The following is a 26571-nucleotide window of genomic DNA, read 5'->3' as shown; positions in this document are numbered from 1 at the left end:
TAATAGAACTCCACCAGGCTCTCCATCTGCCTTATCTTTACCACCCTTCAGAAGTTCCAACAGACCAGTAGCAGCAAAAAGGGAGAAAAAGTTTGCCAAATAATACATCATTGTTGGAAAGTTTAGATGCCCGAGTCATAGTCTAAGGAATATAGCTAACACCTCTTGTAGCACAAATCCTCAAAAGCAGCCTGTGGCCAATGTCATCAACATGACCCAGCCCATCCCAGGAGAGACATCAGGAGAGAAAAGGGCAAGGGAAGGCTCTGTGAGGGAGTGGTTCTGTGAATCTGCGCTCTAGCTAGGAGCGTGCCTTAGGAGAGCTGGGCAGTGGCAGAGCCCAGTGCATCCAAGGCAGCAGGGAGGAGAAGGAGAAGCTGAGGCAGAGAAGCCAGCTCGAGGAGGCAAATGCAGGAGCAACAGGAACACCAAGGCCAGGACTGGCTGACAGAGAGGGTCTGGGGAAGGGGTGTGGAAAGACGGCAGTGAAGAGGCGAGACTCCTCACAGTGCACCAGTGCAGTGAACAAAAGGAAGCAAGTTTTCCATTCGCTCACCATTCCTCCAGTATGGCTATGCAGTTGCTTAATGCCTCCTGTGACATCAAACACTCGGGCAGGACTATTTACTTCTTCTCCCAGAGGGCTTGCTCATGAAGGGAGAGGTATCCGTGTCCATACCTCCTGCACAAGCACAATCTCTGGCACTTAGTGGGTACTCAGTTGATGCACGGTAAGTGAAAAATAGACTGACAGACAGAAGAAACGGATGATAAGATCTTAGCTTGGAAATAAACTTGTGTTCCAGCTAAGGTCTGGTGTGAATTAAACTTTATGAAAATCTCATAGTTCATGGCTGGCACCCAAATTCTTCCTCTGCTTGCTGACTTTTCTAATAGGTACCATTCCCAGGTGTGTAGGTAGAAATTTGGGAGGGACTAGAAACATCCAATTTGTTCAGGAGGGTGGTAGATTAAAGAAAATGATAATGAGGTACAGCTGAGAAAGGAGGGAGGCAGGGATGGGAGGGATTAATTTTGAACAACTTAAGTCTTTATGAGGAAGGTGCAAATTAGATGCAAAATGAAGAGGCAAAAACTAACATTAGTTGCTTGTTCTGTGCCAGTTTCTGTGCCAGGGGCTTTCCCTGCATTATCTCATATACTCCTCACAACAATAGAGCAAGGCATGTAATGAAGCTCTGTTTAACAAATGTGGAAACTGGGGGCTCCAAGAGGTTAAGTAAATGACTGGGGGTCACAGAGCAGGCAAGGAAGGAAGCCAGGGCCCAAACAGAATCTGTCCGGCCTCAACATCCTCCATGCTGTCACTGGATGAAGGAGGGCAAGTGCTGCTGTTACTAGGAGGGCAGAATGACTAAAAGTGCTCCCCATTTTATAAATTACCACTAGGAAAGAAAGGCCAGTGGGAAGTGGGACATGGGGCTTGCAGAGATATAGAAGCAAGTCCCTAGACAACAACTTACCTGAATATTTTATCAGAAGGTTGTTCTCCCAAGACCAGGTCAAAGCCTCGCTGAAATATTGTATAAGGCCAAGGCCTGAAAGGAGAAATAGCATGCAATTAAAGTCAACCAACAAACACTCCCTGAATGTCTACTCAGTGCCAGTTACCATACCAGGTTCTGGAGACCCAAAGACAAAGAGGACATAGTCCCTCAAGAATCCCACTAAAGTGAGCTTACAAGACCTGGAATGCTGGAACCCAACCAAGAACAGGATCAATGCAAAAATCACTGACCCACTAGGAAAGTGGAATTTAATAGACATGACAATTGGAACTCTGTACAGAGTAAAATTATAATAATGTCCATAAGATGTTATGGAAAAACTCAAATGAACTTTTCGGCCAACCCAATAGATTTAACAGACACTTAGCTTTGCTTCACTGAAGAAAGAGAAGCAGTATGATTTCTTGGAAAGATGAAGCCTCTGGAATCAGACAGTTCTGGGTTCCAACTCTGTTCTGTGGTTGAGCCAACTGTCTACCTTTGGGCAGATTATTTGCCTTGTTGAGTCTAATTTCATCACTTGTAAAAATAGATTTGCTAATAGCTGCTTCACAGACCACTGTGAAGATGAAGCAAACCTTTTAGGCCAAGGTCACAGTTCATGTGGGGTCCTCAACATGCCCCCTTTCCCTCAAAATGACATGAAGGTTCTGGGTCTTTGACGGGTTCCAGATGGTTTCAATCACTATAATGTCACTCATTCAATCAGAAACAACTGAAATGGTATTTTTGAATAAGACTTAAATAGGGGTCTCTCTAGTGAGCATCTGGACGTCACATGTACTTGAAAGTAACAAATCTATTCCTTTTCAATAGTATATATCTCTTCACTAACCCAGATATCCAAACCCAAAATTATTTACTCCTTCAAGCAAGACGTATAAAGCCCAGCCTTGTGCAGGTACTAGATATTGTGCACATGGGGTGAACTGGGCCCTTGCTCTCATTTAACATACAGTCTCCAGTATAACCCAATCACACCAACCCAATAACCTAATTACTGAAGATTTTACTGTAGACATGCCTTTGGTTTTCAAGGACTACAAAAAAGGCAGGAGAATAAATCGACATAATTATTTGGGACTAAATCTAATACTAGGAATTGACCCAGTGGTGGCCAAGGAGGGTGGTGTCACCAATATAGAGTATTTGGGGAAATTTAGGGCAGTTGCCCTTGAGTGACACAATGATTGCAGGACATTACTGGCGTTTAGAAGGCAGGTCTAGGAAGGCTAGAATAGGGCAGTGCCCAGAACAGCCCTGCACAACAAAAAAAGTCCCCCGTGTCCTGCAAACTTCTGAATGTCTTGCTGCACATTTATGTAGAAAAAACCTGCTTATAATTATCTGAGCCTAGATGCTAACTCCACTTACATACAAGCAACAAAGCAGCTTGTACTGTTTTAATATAAGATGAATTGTCTGGTGCATAACTACCATGTAAATTAAGAGAAGATTATACACTATTGTTTAGAAATGTTACCAAGATTTGTTCATAATTTTGGAAAATCACATCATTGTCTACAATGCTGCTCATGGTCTTTGAATCACCAATACAGCATGTCTGTTTCAGTCTAATTGCTCTTACATATATGGTGTATTGCATGTTACTTTACATATTATATTTTGGTGAATCTACATTAGATGCAAATGTCTGTCAACTTTATTATTTCTTCCACTGTAATATTGCAGAGAATTTATACATTAAAATAGTTATATCATTATAAATTATATCTTAGCATTTCTCTTTTAATTACTATTAAGACATATATATGTATTTATTTGTGTGTATTTAGATTTTATTATATATGAATTTCATTTAAGGATTATAAAAAAGGTTAAGTTTAGGGGCTTCCCTGGTGGTGCAGTGGTTGAGAGTCCGCCTGCCGATGCAGGGGACACGGGTTCGTGCCCCGGACCGGGAAGATCCCACATGCCGCGGAGCGGCTGTGAGCCATGGCTGCTGAGCCTGCGCGTCCGGAGCCTGTGCTCCGCAACGGGAGAGGCCACAGCAGTGAGGGGCCTGCATACCACAAAAAAAAAAAAAAAAAAAAAAAAGGTTAAGTTTATTTGTCATAAAATAGGGTGTTGGGTCTGAGAGCGTTGAGAACCACCAACTTAACCCAACCAGCTAACCAATTAACTACTTGAAGGAGTTGGTAGTTCCAAGGGGAGGCCATTGGGACTCCATAAGGGAGTGGCTGGGATGAATACATTCCTTTTTTATGCTCCCTATTTATAAACACTTTATTCCTGGAATTCAATTTAGAAATACCCTGAGGCAACTAGCATTGGCTCCAAAAAGTACCCAAACACTGTACTATGAGTAACCCCTACATCAAATAAATAGCCCGTGTGTTTTTCATGTTTGTTCTGTTCTGGGGTTTGAATCTGATTTTGTTTTGCTGAACAGTGAGCGGTGGCTTGTGAGCAGCTAAAAAATATGTACTAATTCAAGAAAAAGACTAAAAATCAGGAGAAAAAAATGTCTTGTCTGATCCTAGACACCTAGAGAGGGCAATAAAAAAAGAAAAGGGAGCTGCAACTTAATCTCTCTTTTGGGCAAAATGACATTTTATTTACTATCAGTTTAATAATTTTAAATAACACACGTTTTGCCTTCAAGTCATCTCTAGTACTCAAAATGGGTGCAGTGTGTAATTAGAGTTAATTCTTGGCGTGGTTCCCTGGTTGTTTGAAAATATATCTGAGGAACCAAATTTTAGGATGAGCGTTGATTACAGTGTGAACAATTAACTGCGTAGAATAACATAAATAAACCTGTATTCAAGCCATAGGTAGTGAATCAATAAGCCCAGAAACATTGATTAAGCAAGCACACGTTGACATGTTGCTAGGTAGTCACGTCAAAGAGACTTCCTGCTCTCGAGAGGTCTGAGTGTTAAGGAAGGCAGCTCAGATGTGTGGTCTGGACTCTGCTCTCATCACTGACAGGCAGCAGGACCCAGTGGGTAGGACGTGGGTTCTGGAGCCAGCCTGACTATTCGAATTCCAGCTTAGCTAGCAATTGCTGTGGGACCTTGGGCAAGTCCCTTAATCATTCTGTGTCCCCATTTCCTCATCTGTGAAATGAGGCTGAGGGTAATAATTTTAATCTACCTGGCAAGGTTGTTCTAAGAAGGAACTAGTTACTATGGTTAAAGTGTTCAGACCAGTGCCTGACATTCAGTAAGTGCCACGTAAGCATTTGTTAAATAAGTTAAATGTACTAGTTGCCTGAATCCAATATAAATACTATAAAAAGGAGATTCCCAAATTTCTAATGAGGAAGAGGTGTCTTCCCCTAAGGTGCAAACACAATGCAGCACCGGGCTTTAACTCAGGTCGCAAATGTACCTGTGGCAGCTGGAGAGGAGGTTAACGATGAGTGTGGGAAGACAACCCCCCCGCACCTCCCACCGGGGCCCACTTCATAGGGCAGGGCCGCTGCAGCACTGACATGAAATGCAGAGAGAGGGGAAGAGCACATTGTGAAATGGCAAGGGAAGGTGGAGAGTCTGAGAACCGCTTCAGCAAAGGAGGAAAAAAGAATTGACTTATTTCCTTCCCATGAGCCAGGGATGATGTGTCAGGGAGATGGGGATTCTTATTTGATGTATTTAGCAAATATTTATGGAGGGCCTATTGTGTGTGAACTGTGATACAACAGGAGTCGGGATAAAGAGATTCTTGCTGTCGAAGGAATCTACAGTCTTTCTGAAGAAACATACATATGCCAGACAAATAGCAGAGGGTGAGTAAAAGGGAGGAGGAATGGGATTGTCGGAGATAAGCTAAGTGGTCGTGGCAGTGGCGGATCACTCACCCTGGGCACCGGGAGGGCCGGGTGTTGGCGGCGCATGGCAGCGCAGCAGAGGGGAGCTTGATGCAGGTGAGTGGAGAGGCCACAGGGGGCCACCTAGGAAAAGGCAGGGGCCAAGTGATGAAGAGCTGGACCTGAAAGTGCTGAAAATACTCGGAGCTGAGACCAACTGAAAGAGGAAGAGGCCTCTGCATGAGGGCTTTCTGGGTGTGAGTCCAAGTAAAAAAATGGAATTGGCCTCACCAAAAAGAGGCCCATCATTGAGGATATAGACCTATATCCAGGCTCAGATGGAAGCTGCCTTGGGGATGCCCGGCAACAGGGTCTAGATGCCCTTATAATTGTCCCTCTCCTCTCTTGGCTCTATGTCTCACTCTACAGGACCATTTTTTCAAAATGGTTCATGCACATGGTGGAGACTTGGCCTCCTGCAGGCTCCAGCGGATGTCTCTATAGGCTCAGACCACGGAGAGACACCCCTCCTCATTAGGAGAAACTAATCTGTGGAAGAACTGCTTGATCTATCTTAGATCAGATGAGGAACCTGGACCAGTCTCTGGGACCCGGGAAGTAGAGGCATCTAAGTAGCTGGAACTCCCACTTGGTTTTCAGGACTACAGTGGGGAGGAGGGGGAATGTCAAACAAAACAATCATTTCCACCTCAGCTTCCATCTGCTTGTAGTGGCAAGAGCATGGCCTCCATCAGGAGTGGGTGGCATTACCCAGCAGACTGGGCCAATGTTAGTTTTGTGGAAAGACCACCCATCGAGGAGCCCAAGTATGATAGTGTCAGGCCAGATGCTGGGCAGGAGATTGAACACCGCAGTTGGAAGGAAACGTCAGTCTTTTGACTCCAACTTAGGTAACGTGGTCTTGAATATTCTCTATCTTGCTGGGGCAACCCAGTCACATGTTGGTTTATTTATTTATTTATAGGAAAATTAGCAGCATCAGAAGTCAGAATAGAGCTTGTTTGTTTGTTAATATCTTCAGTCTGACAAATCAACACCCTGAAGATTTTCCTCCTGTGTGGGCAGCAGATGGCCTAGATTCAGGGGCCTCACAGGCCAGCACCGGAACCATCTGGGATCCATTGCCTCGAGCAGGGACATAATCTGTGCCACAGAGGAGCCCCACTGTAATGGAAACACAGCAGCCAGCAGGACACACCTGCAAGTTGTGTATGCTCAGAGCTATTAGTAATCTCTTATTTGCCTTTTCTTTTCTGTCCCTGTCTCACACAATACCCTCAGTTTATGCAGAGTCTTCCTTAAGCACTGGCAATTTCTAAGCTTTCAGTTTCTCTCCTCAATTCTCGCTCCTCTTTCTCAAGACACATCAGCTGTCACAGTGTTGTTTCCTTTAGTTGTTGGGTTAGGCCAGAAGTTGGTTGTGGTCTTGACTTGACTTGATTTGACTGGTGGCTTGGGCATTCCCTCCACTGTGTAACCTAGACCCAACTGAGTGAGTGGAATCCTGCATGGCCAGCCTGATGGAATGATCCCTTCACACCGGCTCTCCCACGGCAGAAAGGCACCACTTCTGCTCTGGACAAGAGTATTTTAAAATCTGCTTTTTGATTAAATGCTAGTCCCAGCTTTCCACCTAACAGTGGCACTTGGAAAGGGAATTCGGAAGTTTCTGGTCAGCATTGTCTGGTGATGGGCTTCCTTGTGGGGGACATAAGACTTATCACCTGGGGGTGAGTTGAGAAGGAAGAGATACAGATGACAGACAGACGATAGATAGATAGATAGGTAGATAGATATAAAAAGGTGGGGGGATAGAGTGTGAGAGAGAATACATGTACGTATGTATGTATGTATGCATGTATGTATGTGCAGACACAGTTCAGTGTAGGGAGAGAATGTTTCAGCTGGAGGCAATGATGAAAAAGGCATTTCATGATGGGCTTTCGAAAACTAGGAGCTTCTTCTGAACTCATATATTCTTCCACCCATCGCTAAAGAGATCATTTTACAAATGAAAATAATTTGTCCATAGTTAAATGAAAGCACATCCTTTTAAGCTTGCTTCTGGCCACATTAGGCTAAGCTTCTGGTGGAAGCATGGTTCCAAAGTTTCCCCCCAGCTAGTCACAATACTTTGGGGTCCGGGTACAGGATGCCATATCCATATGCAATGCGAGAGCTTTTGAGCAAATGTTCCTTTTCTTAACTAGGTAAATGCATTTGCAAGGAGAGGGCAATTAAACAAAGAGAGAATAGAGTTTCATTTTTAAAAAGCTTCTGAAAAAAGGTAGTTTGAGAGATATACAGGAGAAAAGGTAAAAGGAAAACTGGTAAAAATAACTTCTCCAGCTATGCAGTTGGCTGAAACATTCCACACCTCAATTTACCCTAATGATAAAATGAGGAGATTATTATGTGCTACTGTCTTCACAATCAGCAAGAGTTCTGGAGGAATAAGTACTGGAATGGCTGATCCCTAGGTAAACCTGTGGCTTTATCAGAAGTTAAATGATAAGAATAATGATGTCCAAAGTTTCTATAGGACACTTTAGGGCCCGAAGGCCTTGGCAGATGTTGTTTCTTTACCTGGATTTTTTCCCTCTCGTTTACTTATTTAATTTATACTGTTCGTTAATTCTGGCCTAAAAATTACTTCCCAAAATAGACCTTCCCCTTGTTATAGACATTCCCTTGTTATATAAAGCACCCTGCACTTTCCTTTATAGAAGCTATAACTAATATGCTATATATTTAGTTAATATGTTCCCTTCATCATATATAAAGGACTCCGTCATCATTTTTGCCATATCCTCACTGTCCAGCATAGAACCATCACATAGCAGGTACTCAGGAAAGAACTAGACCACACTGCAAATGAGGTTGAGGGCTGGACAGATCTGGATTTGAGTCCTGGGTGAGGCAGTCCATTGCCTGGTAAGTCCCTCAATTTCTTTCAGTGTCTTCACCTATAAAATGTGGTTAAAAGAGTACCTAGAGTTAAGCAAGCAGGTATATACTTTACACAGAACAAACTGCCACACAGAACAAACTCAGCAAATATTAGTTATTGTCCATTATAATTAACATTCCCATTTGGTAAATAGAAATGCATTTCTAACTTTACATTTTAAAACTAAATCGTGATGACAGGCTGTATTTTTACAAACTTGTGTTATCTTTAAGCGTGTAAATATGTAGAGAAAAATTAAATATTGGTGTGATTTTATTCATTATTTACTGTCTATTAATAGGTAAACAAATTCATTTAGAAGTTTTTATGCAGAAAAGTAACGTATTTGTCAGTAACTAGCAAAGCAGCCAGGAATGTGACTCTGGAGCCAGACTCAGTAGGTTTAAAACCTGGCTCTGCCACTTACTAACCCCGTGTCCTTGGTTAAGGTCATTAATTCTGCCATCAGACTATCCTATCCATTTCCTCCTTTTGCTCCAGTCATGTCAACACCACCCTGCCCCCATCTACCCTCCACAGTTCAGAGCGTGGCTCACTTCATAATTTTTGGTGACTTCAGTAGCCACTAAGATGATCCTTTCAATTCTCAAACCACTCATTTCCTTGACTTTTCTCCTCAAATGATCCTGTCCCCACCCTCACTCCCATGCTCATAGACTAGATTACCAATATCTGCAACCCTTTCTTGGCCACAGTTTCAAGAATCCCAATATCTGACTGTCACCTCCTACCCTCCCAGTTCATTCCTCCTAAAGCCACAGAATATTTTCTATCCACCTGAGCCTTAAAATCCATTCATCCAACCACCGTTTTATCAACCCTCACCCACCTCACACACCTGCTTCCCTCTTTACTCAAATTAAATTCTGTGATCCATTATTGTAATCACCCTTTCATGTAACCTCAACTCTCTTGCCCTTCATTGCTTCATCATACTTGTCTGAAACACTCTGACACTGGTTAAACTCGATGACCCGGTGGCTCCATTTCTGTGTTTGCACACATGAATGCTATTGGCAACCACACGGATTGGTCTCCCTTTAAATCCGACACCACTGACCTCAAGTGGGCTCTGCATACTGCCTACCTATAAGACTACATTCTCCTTGTCTGTTGTCTCTCCCACTCTCAAGATCATTATCTCATAGCTTCTTCTTTCTCACACCTCCAACACCTCCTCCCCCATCCTTGCCCTCAGCTAATCATCTGCTTCCTACATAATTGAGAAAACAGAGGCAGTCAGATTAAAAGCTGTCCTCACAATAGCCATCCTCCTACCTGCTCCTGTGCCCAGTACTTGGCCCTCCTTCCAGTAATTAGGCAAGAACAGTTTGTGCTCCTGTCTGGAATACGTCCATTCTAACTCACACTTTGACAACTACAGGCAATGGGATATAAGGAGAGGAGTCCTAGATGGAAGTTACAAGTTCAAATCCCCTTCTGCTATTATGACCTCAAACAAGTAAGACTGCCCAAGAGCCTCTGTTTCTCCATATGCAGAATGGGAATCATGAGCTACAGCATACTTCACACAAACTTTATACTGCTGAACAAAGTGTGTGTAAGTAAATTTTAGATACTTCATATCTTTGGTTTTTCATTTTTTTAATCAACTTTATTTTTGCAGTTTTGCTCTATGTTTTGTGTATGTGTGCTTGTGTGTGCTTAACATGTTATCTCATTTAAAGACAGAACAGTGAAAAACTAACACAGTCCCTGTCTCTCTGTGGCTCAGTTTTCTCACCTATAAAATGGGATAATAGTACCCACCTCATCAACTACACAGGATTAAATGATCTAATATCTGCAAAAACTAATAACCTTGGATATAGTAAGTCCTGAATAAATTTGGTTGTCATTACACACATATTATTTGGAATGCTGGTTCTAAATCTTGAAGAGGGTTTTGCTCAAAGAAATTTTAGAAGCATATAAAATGATCTTGAAAATGACAGTAATAAACAAATGTTGTAACTTTTCCCCCCAAGTTTGGAATTCAGGGATACAACCTTGGCCCCCCAAAGTGGCAATGAAGACAAATACACACACTATGATGGTTAATTTTATGTGTCAACTTGACTGGGCCACAGGGTCAGTCTAGATATTTGGTCAAACATTATTCTGGGTAAGTCTATGAGGGCATTTGAATGAGATTAAGATTTAAATTGGTAGACTGAGTAAAGCAGATTGCCCTCCCTAACGTGGGTGGGTCACATTCAATCAGTTGAAGACCTGAATAGAATAGGACGGCTCACCCTCCCCTGAGTAAGAGAGAATTCTTCCTGCCTGATGGTCTTCAAACTGAGACATCCACTTTTTCTGCCTTTGGACTCAAACTTAAACACTGACTTTTCTTGGGTCTTGAGCCTGCCGGCCTTCAAACTGGAGCTACATCATCAATTCTCCTGGGTCTCAGGCCTCTGGACTCATACCCAACTACACAACTGGGTCTCCTGGGTCTCCTGCTTGCTGACTGCAGATTTTGGGACTTGTCAGCTTCCATAATTGCATGAGTCAGTTCCTTAAAATACATCTTTCTTCATATTCTACATCCTGTTGGTTTTGTTTCTCTGTAGAATGCTAATACACTGACATACACACGCGTACATACAAATACAGAATCCACACTTAACCTTTTTGTCAACACGAAGCATGTCAGAGAATGAGAGCAGTGAGGAAACAAAGGCATGGACCCAATTTAGGAAGGACACATTGTTACCTTGATCCCTGTCATCTGTCTTATGGGCAGAAAGGATAAGTGCCTGCTTCAGTAGACTCAAGGGGCATCCTAGAGGGCAGAGTCCATCTGTCCTCAGATGGTAAAGCTGGCTCAGGAACTTGCAGTTTCCCTATATATTCTGGGATCAAGGATTATATAAAGCAGAAGGAAGAAATCTTGAGTGGGTCAGAAAAAGCTGGAAAGAGTAGCTGCCATTCACTGACCATTGACCATGTGCCAGGCAGTCACATACTCAGTGCCACACACACACTGGCACACCCTTTCACTACCACCTGGAGAGCCACGCAACTGTAGTTATTATCCTCAGGTTGCAAAGGTAAACAAAGGTTCAGCATGGTTAAGTCAGTTGTCTAAGGTCACTCAACCAGCAAGAGCACTGGTGAGTGTTATCATGGATCACAGAGCCGATACTTTGCCCTACACCTTGCCCCCCTACACCTTGTATTAAAGTCACCTGTTTATCTGTCTTCCTCTTTAAATGTCCTTGCACTGACATAGCTACTGAATCTACTTTATCCCTGCATCTCTCGTAAGTGCTATCTAGCAGAAGGGTTCTCAAAGGTTGGGGTACATTAGATTCACACCACACGTGGGCACAATAGTTCTCAAACTTTAGTTGCTCTCATCCACCTATCTAGGATGCGGCCAAGCATCAGTATTTTTTAAGTTAGGCAGCTGATTCTAAAGCTTACAATATGTTGAGAATTGCCGACCTAATATATGTCCACTCACACCCTCAGGCAGTCTTTACGGATGAGTTCGGTCTTCTATACAATATGATTGCCATAAAAATGGAAATTACAATCTAGCCTAAGGATTCACTGGAACCCATTTTTTAAATTTCTGAATAATAATGAGGGACGAAGCATATTGAGTTCCCTTCTGTCCCCTTTATTGATGAATTAAGATATCCCAAATTTCATTATAATTATATAAGATGTGCATTTTTTTATTGTCAGTCATTTTGATTTTAGTGGATCATTTTCATTAATAAAACAGTATTATACAGAATTGAGATTTTCATGTTTATAAATGCATCCACAGGTACAGATGTACCCCCATACATACATACATATATACATACGAGTGTCTGTGTACATGCCACACACACGCACACACACACACACTCATTCACAAACTCACACACATTGCCATAGCTACTGCAACATTTCCTTTGGGGGCTGGGGGAGGGGCGGGCAGATGGCTGGTAGGACTCACAATTACTCTCTGCCACCTCTCTTAACCCCGTGGCAGCTGCTGTGGACACTAAAAGCAGTTCTGCAGAGTAGCCACTGACAGCAGGGTCCCTTGCAGACACCTCTGTGCCTTTAGTAGTTCATGTAAATCACCCCAGAAAAGGCTCACTGTGGCTCAGATTTTGTGGGTGGGCTCTGGAGTCAGATCTCCCTTTGAGTCCAAGGTCTGGATTTGAGTTCCTTGCCAGCTGTGTGAAACTGACCAGATATTTAACCTTTCCAAGTCTCTCTGTCTTTTCCTGTGAAATAGTGATAATAATAACTGCCTGTTACTTACAGGACGACAGAAGAATAAATGAATGAATAAATACAGTTCCAGGACAATGACTGACATACAGTTGTTACTTTCTAAATGTAAGTTTCCTTCCCCCATTTTTCTCTGGACTCTGCATCTAAAGGCTCAGTTGATTTTCACCCAGGGCTAGTGCAGCCAGGGTCTCAAGTTCAATCCTCCTGAAAGCTTGTTAGTCTCACTCACTCCTGTCCATGGGCAAAGCCTGTACCAGGTATCCCTGGACACCCATCTTTGCTCACAAATGAACAGGACACGACCTTAGTGACGGATCTGTGCAAATCCATCCCTGCACCAGAAAAACAGCTCAACACCTATTCACTGCTGAGTGTGCCCTCCCCGTAAAAGGAGGGTGCAAACCTGGGACTCCCTCCTCCCCCAAAGAGGCACCCCTTCAATTCCAGAGAGAAGGTAGGAGAGTGCACAGCACTAACACAAGAGGAGAGTGACAGATGAGAGGCAGAGGACGTGCAGGAGAAGAGACAGCTTCCTCCATTTCTATGATTTTATGTGAGGGGAAATTGACAATGTAAATAAACCAGGGAACCAGGAGAGAATCACAATATCCACCAAGGACTTGTATTTAGTATGAGTGCTTTTACCCTTTCCCCAAAGTCCTTTCCTATCTACTAAGTTGTTTCCAAGCAAGTTCACTATTAATTCAATCCCTCATTCATTTATTTATTTACTTGAAAAATATTATTGCGCTGCTAAACACTGTCAAGGGACACAGAAATGATTAATACACATTCTCTGCCATCAAGGACTTCATTAAGGTAGTGAGTCATTCCTCAAGCAGTTATTCTGCACCTCTGATGAGCCAGATGCAATGGAGAGTGCTGGGACACAGGGATGAAAGGCAGGTCCCTGTCTGGGATCACGGCCTAATGGCATAAGAATGATAAGTAAACAATTCGTGGCATCTGCTTTGTCAGTTTTTATGATAAAGCAAGTAAGAACCATTATTTATTGTACATTTACTAGTAGTCAATGAGTCAAGTGTTTTACATTTATTATTTTACTTAGTTCTCATAAAAACCCTGAGGCATAGGCATTATAGTATTCCCATTTGACAGATGGGGAGAGTGAGGCTTAGGCAAGTTAAATAACACTTGGCAGAGTCCAAGCTCCAGCCTAGCGCTCTCAGACGCCAAAGCCCTTGCCACGACCTCAGTGAGTATCATCCTCCCTGGTGCTGCAGAGGACAAAGGAGAGTTGCTGAGCTGCACTGGCTGGAAGGGTTAATGAGATGAGAACACATCTGAACTCCAGGGCAGAGATGAGGAGGTAGGATGGAAAAGGCTGAGTTTTAACTGTGAGCATCTGGCGAGATGTGGAGTAGGTAGCTAGACAAGCAGGGCTGGTATTTTAAAAAGAGGGAAGTACACAGGGAGAATGGGAGTGAAAACAGAGGCCGTGGGAGGAGGAGAGATAGTAATAATGGGACGACTGATCAATCATTTACTATCCCCGTTTACCTCTATTTCACAGATAAGATCACTGAAGCTCAGAGAGGTTACATTGCCCAAAATGACACAGAAGATAGATGAAGTACCATCACTCATTCATTCATTCATCATCCATTTATTCAGCACATAGGTACTCAGCAGCCGGGACGGGCCAAGTTCTGTGTTCTGGGGATACAGAGGTGAACAAAAGTGAAGATGGATCTGCGTCATGCGTTCATACTAATGAATATACAATCATTAGTGATGTGAGTGCTCCGAAGAAAGGAGTGTGGTCCTTGGGTGTTTATGGTCAAGGACAGCCTGTCTGAGAAGGGGAGGGTTAAGCCCTGGGTGAGGCGATCTTTACATACAAACCTGATCCTGTCATTCTCCTCCTTTAAATTCCTGTCCTGCCCTCAAAGCTCCCCTGCATGACCTGATCCTGCCTACCTCACCAACTTCATGCACAGCCTCTCTCCCTGCTTGCTGTGCCAGAGTCATGAGCCTGACAGTTCCTACAGGGGGCCAGGGCTTTTTTCTTCCCCAGGACCAACCAGGATATGCTAGCCCTACAAAGCCTTACTCCTCATTCTGATCTGGCTGGTGCTTTCTCTTCTCTTAGTTTCAACTGAAACACAGCTTCAGAGACCTCAGATTTTAAGTTACCCATCTCCTCCCCTCGCTTTAGTCACTCTTGGTTAACTCTCTTTTTTCCTTCCCTGGACTTTTCACAACATGTAAGTACTTTGTGATGTGTTTGTTTTCTTGTTTGTTCTAGTGCCTTCCTCATCAGAGTGTTTACCCCTTGAGGGCAGGAGCCCTGTGAGTCTTTTCCTCATGGTATCTGCAACTCTTAGCAGAACCCAACACACAGTAAACCCTCAAGAAAAAAAACTTTAAGGAATGATTTTGGTAATTATAAATAAGCAAGCGTGGGGGGTGGGCGGGGGGCATGTGTCTGTGTGTGGAAGAGAGGAATAGAAAGAGAGATTGCCAAGCTGAGTTTAAAGTTTCAAGGTAATAATTCTAACACTAGCATCAAGTCTTCATGAAGAAATTAACTGACAATAAAAGCAAAGATAAAAATATGTTGGTATTTTCCTTATGAAATTTAGGCAGTGAAAGTAAATGAGAAAAATCATAGGGAGAGATAATAGAGTCAAGGGATCATTTCACATTTGAATAAGGGATAGAAGGTGCCTGGGTATAATAGTATAAGCAAGAAATAGTCACCTGGGGAGCAAGGCTGTCTAGAAAGTAAGAAGAGCTGGAATGACGAATTAAGGTGGGGAATTTAGCCTTGGCACTGAGAAGAACACATCCATTTCAAAGACAGGAGTGAGAGAGGGTAAAGATGAGGAGAGACTGAAAGTAAGATGGAAGGAAGGAAAGGGAGTCTGTGTCACACGGCTTAAGTTAGGGCTGAGGTTATGGGCTGAGGGCCAGGGGTCAGGACAGGACTGGGTACTTGAGGAGAGTGAAAAGGTTTCTGGCCCATGACAAGAGATGGGAAGGAAGACTGTGATGCTGCTGTGAGTCCCTGGTTGGAATTACAGAAAGAATACCCATGAGCAGGTTTCTACGGGATTCTCCTTAGCTCTAGGAAGCTCCAGAGCAGCAGAGAAGCAAATGGAAAGCTCTTATAAAGGTTGGAAGGGGCCAGGGAGAAGTGGCAGAAAATAAAAAGGACAAGGATTTGGGGGTGACTAAGAATGTATTTTTATAAATGGCTTTGCATGGCATCCAGGCTGGCTGGAGCCAGGCAAGAGACAATGGATTTGATGGATTTTGAAAAATGAAGTCAAAGAGTGGGGCAAAGAGTGGGGAGGCTGCAGGGGGGCAAGGAGAAGCTGGGAGGCTGTGGCGAGCTTCAGAGCTCAAAAGCTTCATGCCTGGATGCTTTTCAAATATAATGCCATCAAGGAGTGGCCTTGCTGGTAATCCCCTAACGTAGAGAAGAATTAGAAGAAACTGAGACGTCTGTTATAAGGACAATTAACATACACGTTTCTTTGTTCATGCAGTCAGCCAACAATTACTAAGGGTTTACTAGGTGTCAAATACCACACTCATCATTGGGGAAATAAAGTCAAGTAAGACACAGCCCTTTTCCAAAAGGACCCATGGCCTAATGAAAGAACCAGATAAATCAATGGATTATTATCATACTTGGTGGTATGGGTGGAATTGTGTCCCCCACAAAAGTTATGTTAAAGCCCTAAGCCTCAGTTCTTCAAAATGTGACCTTATTTGGAAACGGGTCCTTGAAGATGTAATTAGTTAACATGAGGTCATACTGGAGTAAAGTGGGTCCCTACTCCATTAAGACGGATGTTTTTATAAGAAGGTGACCCGGTGAAGACACAGACACACAGAGAGGACACCATGTAAAGAGAGAGGCAGAGATTGGAGTGACGCAGTTGCACGTCAAGGAACATCTGTGGCTACTAGAAGCTGGAAGAGGCAAGCAAGGGATCTTCAGAGGAAGCATGACCCTGCCAACACCTTGATTTCAGACTTCTGGCCTCCACAACTATGAGACAATACATTTCTGCTGCTTTGAGCCACCCAGTTTGGGGCATTTTATATGGCGGCCCTAGGAAACACACACACTTCTCTCAGTAAAATGTACTCAACGGAGGGATATTTGGAGTTTTATGGATCCACAGGGGAAAGGTATCCATACCTGGGGCCCAAAGAATGATTTGCAGAGAAGGCGGAAAAAACCCAATTTTGAAGGATCAATATGAATTGATTTGACAAAAATGTGGGGAAATGCAGTCCACAGGGAGAGAAAGTCCTGCCTTCTGTCACAGAGATTAGCACAGCAGGTGGATCTCTTCCCCCAGAGCCCAGCAGCCAGGAGACAAGCACTGGAGATGAGGCCAGAGGTCAGGGCAGAACAGAGCCCGATAGGGAAGAATTTGGAATTTTATCCTGAAAGGTAACGGAGCGCTGCTGAAGGAATTGAAGCAGGAGAGGCAGGAAGAGTGGTTAGCAGGCTCAGGGAGTAATCCCCATGAGAAAGGAGAAGGGCCAGAAAGAAGGAAGCAGTCAGAGGAGAGGGGACAGTTCTAAGTGAGATTAAGAAAACAGAAATTAACAGGACACACAGAGTGAGTGGGTGTGAGGATGAGGAAGAGAGAGGAAGGGAGAATGAAACCCAGATTTCCGGCTTCAGCAGCCAGGAGGTGGCAGCTCCATTCACTGCGCTGGGGCATCTAAAAGAGGAAAAAGTTTAAATTAAGAGCTCAGTTTGAGATACACTGACTTTGAATTGTTCAAGCTGGGTAGGAATGAGGTCCTGAGAGGCAAAAAGGTGAAGATTTGTCCTGTTTTGCTGTGCCAAATAAAAAGAGTCTTGAGAAGTAGGAAGTTAGGAGGTAACTGGAAGGTCAGGTTAGCAGAAGGATGGAAGTGGCCTGAGTGCACAGAATTCAATTGCAGTTGAACCTTGAACAGCGTGGGTGTTAGGGATGCTGACACTGCCCCCGCTCCAGGCCCTCTGTATCTGTGGCTCCTCCACGAGCTGCATCATATAGTACCGTGGTACCTACTGTCGAAAAAAATTGGGGTATAAATGGACTTGCACAGTTCAAACCTATGTTGTTCAAGAGTCCACTGTATAAAAGGACTTATAGTGCCCCAAAGAAGTGTGAGGTAGAGTCTCTGCACATTTCCTTCTCCAGGGGGACTGGCCAATGCACAGAAAAGTCCTGTAAGTTACGTAGGGTTGGTTATTAATTGATTTCTGTGAGAAAGAAATAAAAGGAAGACAGAAAACAAGATTCCCAAATCTTGGCTTTATCAACTGCACCTACTCTGGGAAGTAACGAAGGCCACGCAAACCTCAGGGTGAATACTTCAACGATCCCACTCAGTGATTGTTGACCAGCCTGCACCTAGCACAACAGTTGTTCTTAACCTTCAGTGTGCATCAGAACCCCCTGGCGGGCTCACCAAAATGCAAACTGCTGGACCGCACCTCAGAGTTTCCGATTCAGTGGGGTGGGCTGTCTGGGGTGGGCTGTCGAATGCACATTTCTAACAAGTTCACAGGTGATACTGACGCTGCTGGTCTGGGAATCACATTTTGAAACCTTGTACTAGTGGTATGAACCCTCACTGGATATCAAAATCACCTGGGAGGTTTTAAACTATACCGAGGCTAGGTTCAACCCCCTGAGATGTCTGATTTCATGGGTTTGATATGGGGCATGGACATGGGAGTGTTTTAATAGACTCAACAAGATTCTAATGTGCAGCCTGGGTAAGAGAACAATAGTCCTGCTTTTTTCCTGACACAGAGATAGACACCCAGGCACACAGAGTTAGAAGACCTGGCCCAGGTCATAGGAGTTCATAGTCCAGAGGGAGAAGCATATACATGCACATTTTTATGTAATGTTAAGAGAAGTGAGTGATGGGGGTTCAGAAAAGTACAATGCGAAGCTGAGGGGTAGAAAGGGAAAGCCACAGAGTTGATGATTGAGGTGGGACTTGGAAAGGGAGACTGGAAAAGAGAAGAGGTTTGACTTTCCAGGTAGGCCACTGGGGAGGCGGAGGGCAGTGGTGATGCTGCAGTGGATGAAGTTGGATGGTGACTGAGGGGGTGTCCCAGTGCAGGAAGGGGAGAGCGCCTAAGAATGTGGTTTATTTGGATAATGCAAGTGGTTCATGGGGCAGATGCACAAGGGCCACGGAAGTTAAGGCCTGGGATGAGGCTTTAACTGGGCTGGGCTGGTAGGTGGCAGGTCAGGAAGCGGTACGCATGCCAGGCTGAGGCTCTGGGTCGTCCAGGGCCATGGGGAGCATCTGAAGAACTCCCTGCAGTGGCCCTGGCTTTCTCACTGGGCTCCCTTGCTGGGCTCATAGTTATGGCCTCCCACTGAAAATCGTGACAACTCCTCAAATTTTCTTGTTATTTTCCATGTAAAAGACAGATAGGAAAAAGCAATTCAGCTCCTCAGCCTTGTTAGACTCGCAGTAGATTTCGATCCCCTTTACTTACTTATGGACCTATTTTTCCCAAGTGTTCTTTTTCCCTGGTATATTTGTAAACACCATTTTTATTCCTCTTAATCCTTTTGGCAGCATTAACTCATTCTGTACTCACTGTACTTATCTTTCCTAAGAAAAATGTTCATAGACATGGTTCAAATTCAGATTTTTTTTTTTCTTTGCTGTTCTCTCTCAAAACTTTTTCTGATTTGGGGTTTGAGGATGTTTTCTCTCACAGACCAGGTTTGCTGAAGGCAGCTCACTCATCAGCTCAAGACATGTTCTCTGCCTTTTGCACCTCAGTGCCCTTGTGCTGCACACATGGGCCTCTTTCTCTCTCTCTCAAAGCCTTCAAAGTATTCACACTGACCTTGGCCTTGGGCATAGTGGTCAAGCAGCCTCAGGTCTCTGGACTCGCAAAAGGTTTCCGATCCCCATGGCTGTCCCTCCTGCCTCTCCCACCAGCCTCAAATGCACTCCTACAAATGACAGCTGCTGGGCCTGCCACTCTCGGATTGTGCTGCTGTAGAATGTTCCAGCTGGAACCTAATCCATACTGTCAAGCCCACTGCAAGTGGAGACTTCAGGAAGTCCGGTGATTGTAAGGGCCCAGTCAGAGGCCAGAGAGGGAAAGACAGCAGCAGAGGCTGTCCTCCTTACTCATTGATACCATGAAAGCTCTGCTATTTCTTGGCTCTTTTAGCATTCTCCAAGATGGGGCCTTTATTCTCCCTCCACACTGCTGGTCCAGGTGCCAGGAACAAAGGCCAGGCTCAGTGATTGCTCCGTGCAGGCAGCAAGGAGAAAGGAGTGCTCGAAAGTGCCCTTCTGGAGCGCTTGGCTTTTGATTTCCTCTCCCTCCAATTTAAGTGATGGGGGATGGTCAACACTGCTCTGGGGAGAAGGAAATGGGAGGACTTCACCTCCATTAAGACCATCCAGAAATGAAAATCATTGCCTGGTAGGTGGTGAGGTCACCATCACACCGAAGGCCGAGAGGCCAGATCCTTTGGGAAATGTTGTCGAGATGATTACAGCCTCCAGGGAAAGGCTGGGCTTGAGGAGATCATAAACTCATAGGACTTTGAGACCACATCCCTCACTGCAAAGCCACTACCATGCATCCATGAGCCATTGTGAGCCTCGGCTCCCAAATTTCAGAGATTTCAGAGGATTTTGAGATGGTGTTAAGCATTCAACATTTTTCTTATTTGAATTAAATAAAATCTGCTTCCTTCTCATCTGTACCTGTTAGTCTTGGGTCGGCCTTTCTGGGGCAAAACAGCACCAGCCTAACTTTCCTGCTGCAGCTGTCACCATGTCCTCCCTGCGCTTCTCCTGCCCTGGACTGAACACCCCCGGGTGCTTTACCCAGCCTACCAACTGGCTGACCAGCCTCTGGTCACACTCATCGGACACTGTTCAGGCTGTCACTGAGCTGCCTAGACCTAAACCTTGAAATCTATGATTGACCAAACCAGGGTACCATAGAGGAGGATTCACACATGCCTCCACCCACCCCCAACACTTGCCTGGACACCCTGATCGCACTGACTGTGCAAAACCACCCTGACGTGGCGCAGGTAAGAGCTCTCACTCCCCATGAGTTTGGCACCCGGGGCAGATGCCTATGAGGACACCCACATTCTCACTACTATGCCACTGCTGTTGAGGATGCTCTGGGGCACCACCCATATGCTTCTTCCTTCAGGACCCAGGCACTCATGCCCTAGGCATGCGAGTGTGGCTGCAGATGGACCTCAGCTGAGACCCTCTCTGGGAAGCTGCTTTGCCTAATGTAGGCCTCCCTCTTCAGGGCGTCCCACATCCAGTGACCGGTCCGTGTGGAGGGGGCAAAGCCCCGATCCCCTTGCCTCAATTTGGGACACCTCTGAAGGGCTGTCCCAGCTCCAGAGTTCCCCTGGGACGGGCCGAGGCCTCCGTTGTCACTGCCAGGCAGATGACCTTCTCCCTCTGCCCAATCCGCTTCTCTCACTGCCCCTCTCTGAGCTGCTGCTCCCGAGAACTCCCCCAGCATGCAAATCCTGCCCCGGAGTCTGCATGGGGGAAAGCTGACCTGCTACAGGCTGCACACCCCTCCCCTCCACCCGGGCCTCAAGTGCAGTTTGCAGGCACTGGTGAGAAGGGACCTTTGTGCCCTCGCCTTCTGTAAGGTCTCATCTGCTGCCTCAAGTCTAGGGACTTTGGTGCTCTGAAACACCTGTCCAGCCGAGAGAAATCACCTGCTCTGTGTGCACAACAGGCCCTCTCTCACTTTCCCCTCTGAGGGGGAAAACAAGGCCTAGATAGCATGAAAAGTGACTTTTCCTGGGGCAAGGACATCTCAGAAAGCAAGACCCAGAGCCCCGCTCCATCAGCCTGCAGAATCCTGTCCGCTTTCCCCACTGTTCTGCAGCGCTGCTCCACCCCGGGCTGCCTGCTGCCCCTGCTTCCTCACGCTTCTCTCCTCACACCCGCCCTCATTTCCCCCGCTCCCAGTTCTCAAGATCACCGCAGCCTCTCGCGTCTGCTGTGTGTTCCTGCTCTTGACCGTCACACACCCCTGATACACTTTGGCAGTTATAAAGGAACTGTAGCTGATCTACCAAGGAGTCTGGCCTGGATGGAGAGGAGGAGAAGGCCCTTCGGCCATCCTGCTTTCATTACTGCCCTGTGCTGCTTGTTGATACCCGGCAGCTCCCTGGGACCAGCCCAAAGCCAAGGAAGCAGCTTGTGAGCGTTGATTTCTTCCGTGCACCTCATTCCTCTGCCCAAAGTTCCAGGTGCCAAGAAACCCTCTATCTGGACAGGTACTGACCACTCATCCACCCACCTGTCCTGTTGGGGTACAGTATACAACCCCTGTCCTCCATGAGCTCGGCTAATTTACTTCCATACTGCTATCTTGAGACCTAGCGATTTTATTGCCACCCTCTCTCCAACACACACACACACACGGGGTTTTTTTTGTTTTTTGTTTTCTTTCCATGTAGGTCATCTTCTGAATAAAAGAGGATCGACCATGCCTGAGGGAGACAGCATTTTCTGTTCTCACCACAGAGGTGGACCACCCAACACTCACCTGGCATCCCTGATACACTCAGCCCGTGAGCAGAGAGTACTGGATGGCAAATTCCAGAGGCCGCAGTGGAGATCGGGTTCCCAGCACTGCCTCTGAAGCTGATGCTCAAACTTGCCCTTTTGTCCCTAGAAGGATTGTCTTCCCTTATACACGGCTTCCAGCTTATTTCATTTTCCCAGACTCATCTCCCACCCATTTGTCTTCACAATGTCTGCACTCTCCATAGACAGAATAACCAGGAAGACAGAACAGTTGCTAGGTACAAACAAGAAATAAAGACGATGCCGAACCACAGGAAAGGTGTTGTGATCACTTCATAAGAGTGAACACGAATTCACTGCTTTAAAAATGTGGTAGAATGATAAACAATATTAACACCCAGACAAAGGCAACCATGCCCATTTTGACCATTCAAACCATGTGTATCATGCCTGACTCAGGGACATTTCTATGTGTGCAGTGTATGGTGGCGGGGAGGAAGAGGGTAGCTGGGGGTAACACCTTAAAGGTGCAGAGATACCTGAAGAGATTCCCCAGCTGTTTGAGATTAGAGTGAAGTAAAAAGAGTTTGGAAGTGGGGAGAAGGCAATAGTTCAAAATGCCTATTTTCTAGCCACTTCCATGTCCACTAAGCTATCAGGACAGACCCATTATTTGTTGTGTCACTCAGTATAGTCTCATGGTTAAGCACGTGAATCCAGGAGCCAGACCACCCGAGTTCAAAACGGGCTTGCCACTTATTAGCTGGGTGACCTTGAAAAAATCACTTTACTCTGATCTAATTTCCTCATATGTAAAACGATAGTAACTATATTCCCCCTACAAGAGACTAATGATAAAATAGTACCCACCTCACAGGATTGTTGAAAAGATTAAATGAATTAATACATGGAAAGTACTTACAGTGGCAGGCACGTGGCAAGCACAATGTAAGGGTTTGCTGTAACTATCATCATCATGCTTACCTGTTGTAACTACCTGTGTTAAACTGTCTCCAATACTGCTGGCTTCACCATAATCTAATGGGGGGAGGTGTTGACCCCTTTCCTGACTGGGTAACGTCTGGAGACACTTTTGATCGTCACATCTGGGGGTAAGGGTGCTACATGTATGTAGTAGGTGGAGGTCAGAGATATTATTAAACATCCTGCAACACACAGGACAGCCCTGGCAACAAGGAATTATCCGGCCCCAAACGTTAACAGTGCTGAGGTTGAGAAGCCCTGATCTAATGCAGGAATCATCAAACATTTTCTGTGGAGGGCCAGACAGTATATATTTTTGGCTTTGCAGCCATATGGTCCCTGTTATAACTACTCAACTCTGCCTTTGTAGCAGGAAAGCAGCCATGGACAATACACAAACAAATGAGTACCACTGTGTTCCTATAAAACTTTATTTACAAAAACAGGTGGCAGGCCAGCTTTGGCTTGAGGGCAGTAGTTTGCAGGTCCCTGAGCTAATGCCTGTTATGCCTTCCTGAAATAGCATCTTCATCACCCCCTCCCTTACTCAAAATATACTCTACCAGCTTCCCATTTCCTCCAGGTAAAACCCAGACTCCTGTTGGGAATCCAAAGCCCCTGGCCACTGCCTTACTTTCCCCACGTATCCTCCATGCCTCTCCTATCAGGTTCCACAGCCCCATCACACCCACTATTTCCTGAACAGGCCGAGTGCTTTTCCTCCTCCTACCCTGGACTCTGCCCATGGTCCCTTCCCCACCAGGCACATCCTCTAATTCCTGGGCTCTTTCCTTCTCTTCCTCCCGAAAGGTGAGCCTAATGGCATTGAGAGCAGTGAGCAAGGATATTCGAGATTGTCAAAGTCTATGGATTGTCCAAGAGTAAGGCAAAAGCTTTGGGAGTAGAAAGGAACCACTGGGTTTGAGAGGCATTTCTGAGAAGAGCAAAGAGGATTTGGTGGCTAACAGGGTGTGTGTGAACGGGAGAAAAGAGAGGTAATTGTGGGGGATTTAGGGGGAGAATGGCCCCCAAGTTTCTCATCTGGGAGACTGATTGATGGATGATGCTATTTACCCAGGCCAAAAACTGTGGGAGTTGGAGCCAGGTATCAGGGTGGGAATGGGTTTCATGTTCAATTCTGGACAAGTAAATTTGAGATACTTGTAGGAAATCCATGAGCAAATATCCAGGAAACAGTTGGAAATGGAGGCCTGAAACCAAGAAGAGAGATTCGGGCAGGAGAGACAGATTTGGAAAACACGAGCACATAGATCATGTCTGAGACACTGGGAGAGGGAGGATCACCCAGGGAAAAAGGACGGAGGATCTAGTAACAGAAGGGAACCAAGGACCCTGCCAACACCTCTTCCTGGAGGTTTTGGCTTCCCTTTCAGATGCTTAAATGTTTGACCTTTGTCCAGGACAGGTTTAATGTGGGGAAAGCTGAAGGCCAAGGTTTCACTTCAGGTTATTTGCAAATTAATAGACATGAAAAGAAAAGGAACTCTCATCCCTAGGTATAGTAACAAAGCAATTTCCAAGTTAATTCCCTACTTCTTCAAAATAACTTGGTTCTGGATATAAACCTATATTCTCTCCAAACCTAAATGTTTTTGAGAGTCTCCAACTGATGTTACTTCTACCCATGGCTGTGAAGCTGGGAGGCACCATCTATTCCTTGAAGGGACCTAAGAGTCACAGTCCCATTTGCCTCTCTGCACTCTTCAAAGATATTTTGGTTTAAAGATTGTGGAAAATTTCCAGAGCTGCAGTTGATACTGGTATGTATATTTATATGCCTGACACCTAGTACCGGGTCATGGCCCTAAGCGCAAGGACAAGAGGAATGTCACCGATGAAGGAAATCAAGATGCAGCATTAAGATGTAGAGCCCAGATGCAACTCAGTGTTTACACAAATACACGCATTCTTTTGTTTGCTCAGATGAGGCCCAAATGATTGATTTCATGTGTAAGGAACATTGGCTGGGATAGTTCCTCTTTTGTTAAAATTGCAAGGCTCTGAACAATGGGATTAGCATCATGTCTAAGCGACTGCTATGTCTACAATTATTTGGGTTGACACTTCACCAACAGAGAGGTCTTAAGCACTTAATATGCTGAAACCCAGGGGTAACAAGGGGTATGCGTCTGATTTTGACTTTGCCCTGGCCCTCTGCGGAATTGGATTTGGAGAAGTAAAGCAGCTTTGCCACTATTTTACTCACACAGAGTTTTAAGTGTGATGGAGGAAGAACACTTTGACAAGAAGGTTCCTTTTGATCTTTAGGATTTGTGTTACCTTCTGATTGACTCCAGGTTTAGGCATTCAATTCATTCTTATTTAGCAACTTTTCATCCAGCTGTCAAAGGCATTAGACCTAATCACTGCCACTCTCTTTAGAGAACAGTAACCTCTGCCAAGGAGAAATTTTTTTCTCCTTTTCCATGGTGGGAAAAGAGCCAATTAAGCTTCATCCTGCAGAGGTACAATGGCCTCATGCACAAAACAAACACCTAGCAACTCCATTAAACTTTTGCATTTGTTTCCTTAGAAAAATGAAATAGGCAAGATGATGTCAGCCACTCTGGGTCTCCGAGGTTCACTTTCTTTTTCTAAATCAAGGATGTGGGTGACCCCTTCCCTCCTGTTTATTTCTTCTCCCTTCCTGCAGAGCACAGGGAAAGGAGGAAGAAGAGAAAAGGAGAGAAGAGATTAGCCAGGACCATGATTTTTGCCAGTAATGGAGGAATAATGGCTCATTCCAGGAAGACAGAGAAAATGGGCTAAATTAGAAAACATTTCACAATGCCGGCCTCAGTATCAAGTTGAGCCAAACTCAGTCCAGCACAGCAATTTCCCACCTCCCAACTGTGTCTGCTTGTGCTCACAGCTCCAATTATATCAGCCTGAATGATTCTCCTAAAACTACTACTTCTCTTGTCCGCCTTCCCCTGCCCCCATCCTGAGCTCTCTCTGGCTCCACAAAGGGAGTTTTAACTGTCAGTGGATTCGGGCGTCAGCCCCTCCTTCAGCTTTCTTGAGCTGCCTCTCTCTCCTCCAGCTTCTTTATTAAAAATGCTAATACTACCATTTTCTGCCTGGATTTCCAAAAAATGCAGTAAAAAGGATCTGAGGCTGGGAGGGAACAGGAGCGGAGATGATCTGAACCAAGGAGGGGCTTTTTATCTGGCTGTCCCTCAACTGATGCTCACAGCCCAGAAAGCAGTGAAGGCGCAGCAGGGGGAGGGAGAAGAGGCTGCAATTTTTTTTTCCTTTTAAAATTAAAACTCCCTTAAAAGAGAAAATGCTGTCTTGTAACTTTGGCACGGACTTTCAGCTTTTGTTCCCTTTGTCAGAGTGGCAAATTCATTTCCTATTTTGGAAGAAGTGAGGGGAAGAGTAATGGCCTGGAAACCTGGAATGTGCCAGGTACCAGAGAAAGACGAGGAGGAAGACGGGCAGGGGGAGAATAACTAGAGAGGAAAAAA

At 45.0% G+C, this 26571-nt stretch overlaps 1 protein-coding gene across 2 annotated transcripts in view; it reads right to left on the bottom strand.

The window, feature by feature from the left end:
* ASTN1 (astrotactin 1) overlaps nucleotides 1-26571 on the bottom strand; it is a 335381-nt gene that overhangs the window by 105377 nt on the left and 203433 nt on the right. For both annotated transcript variants that reach the window (XM_060088555.1, XM_060088557.1), the window contains exon 9: nucleotides 1485-1559. In XM_060088555.1, the coding sequence (XP_059944538.1) occupies nucleotides 1485-1559 (75 nt within the window). The remainder of the gene's footprint in view (nucleotides 1-1484; nucleotides 1560-26571) is intronic.

The sequence above is a fragment of the Mesoplodon densirostris genome, chromosome 2, assembly GCF_025265405.1.
Source record: "Mesoplodon densirostris isolate mMesDen1 chromosome 2, mMesDen1 primary haplotype, whole genome shotgun sequence".
Taxonomy (NCBI): Eukaryota; Metazoa; Chordata; class Mammalia; order Artiodactyla; family Ziphiidae; genus Mesoplodon; species Mesoplodon densirostris.
This window is presented reverse-complemented; position numbering and strand designations above follow the sequence as displayed.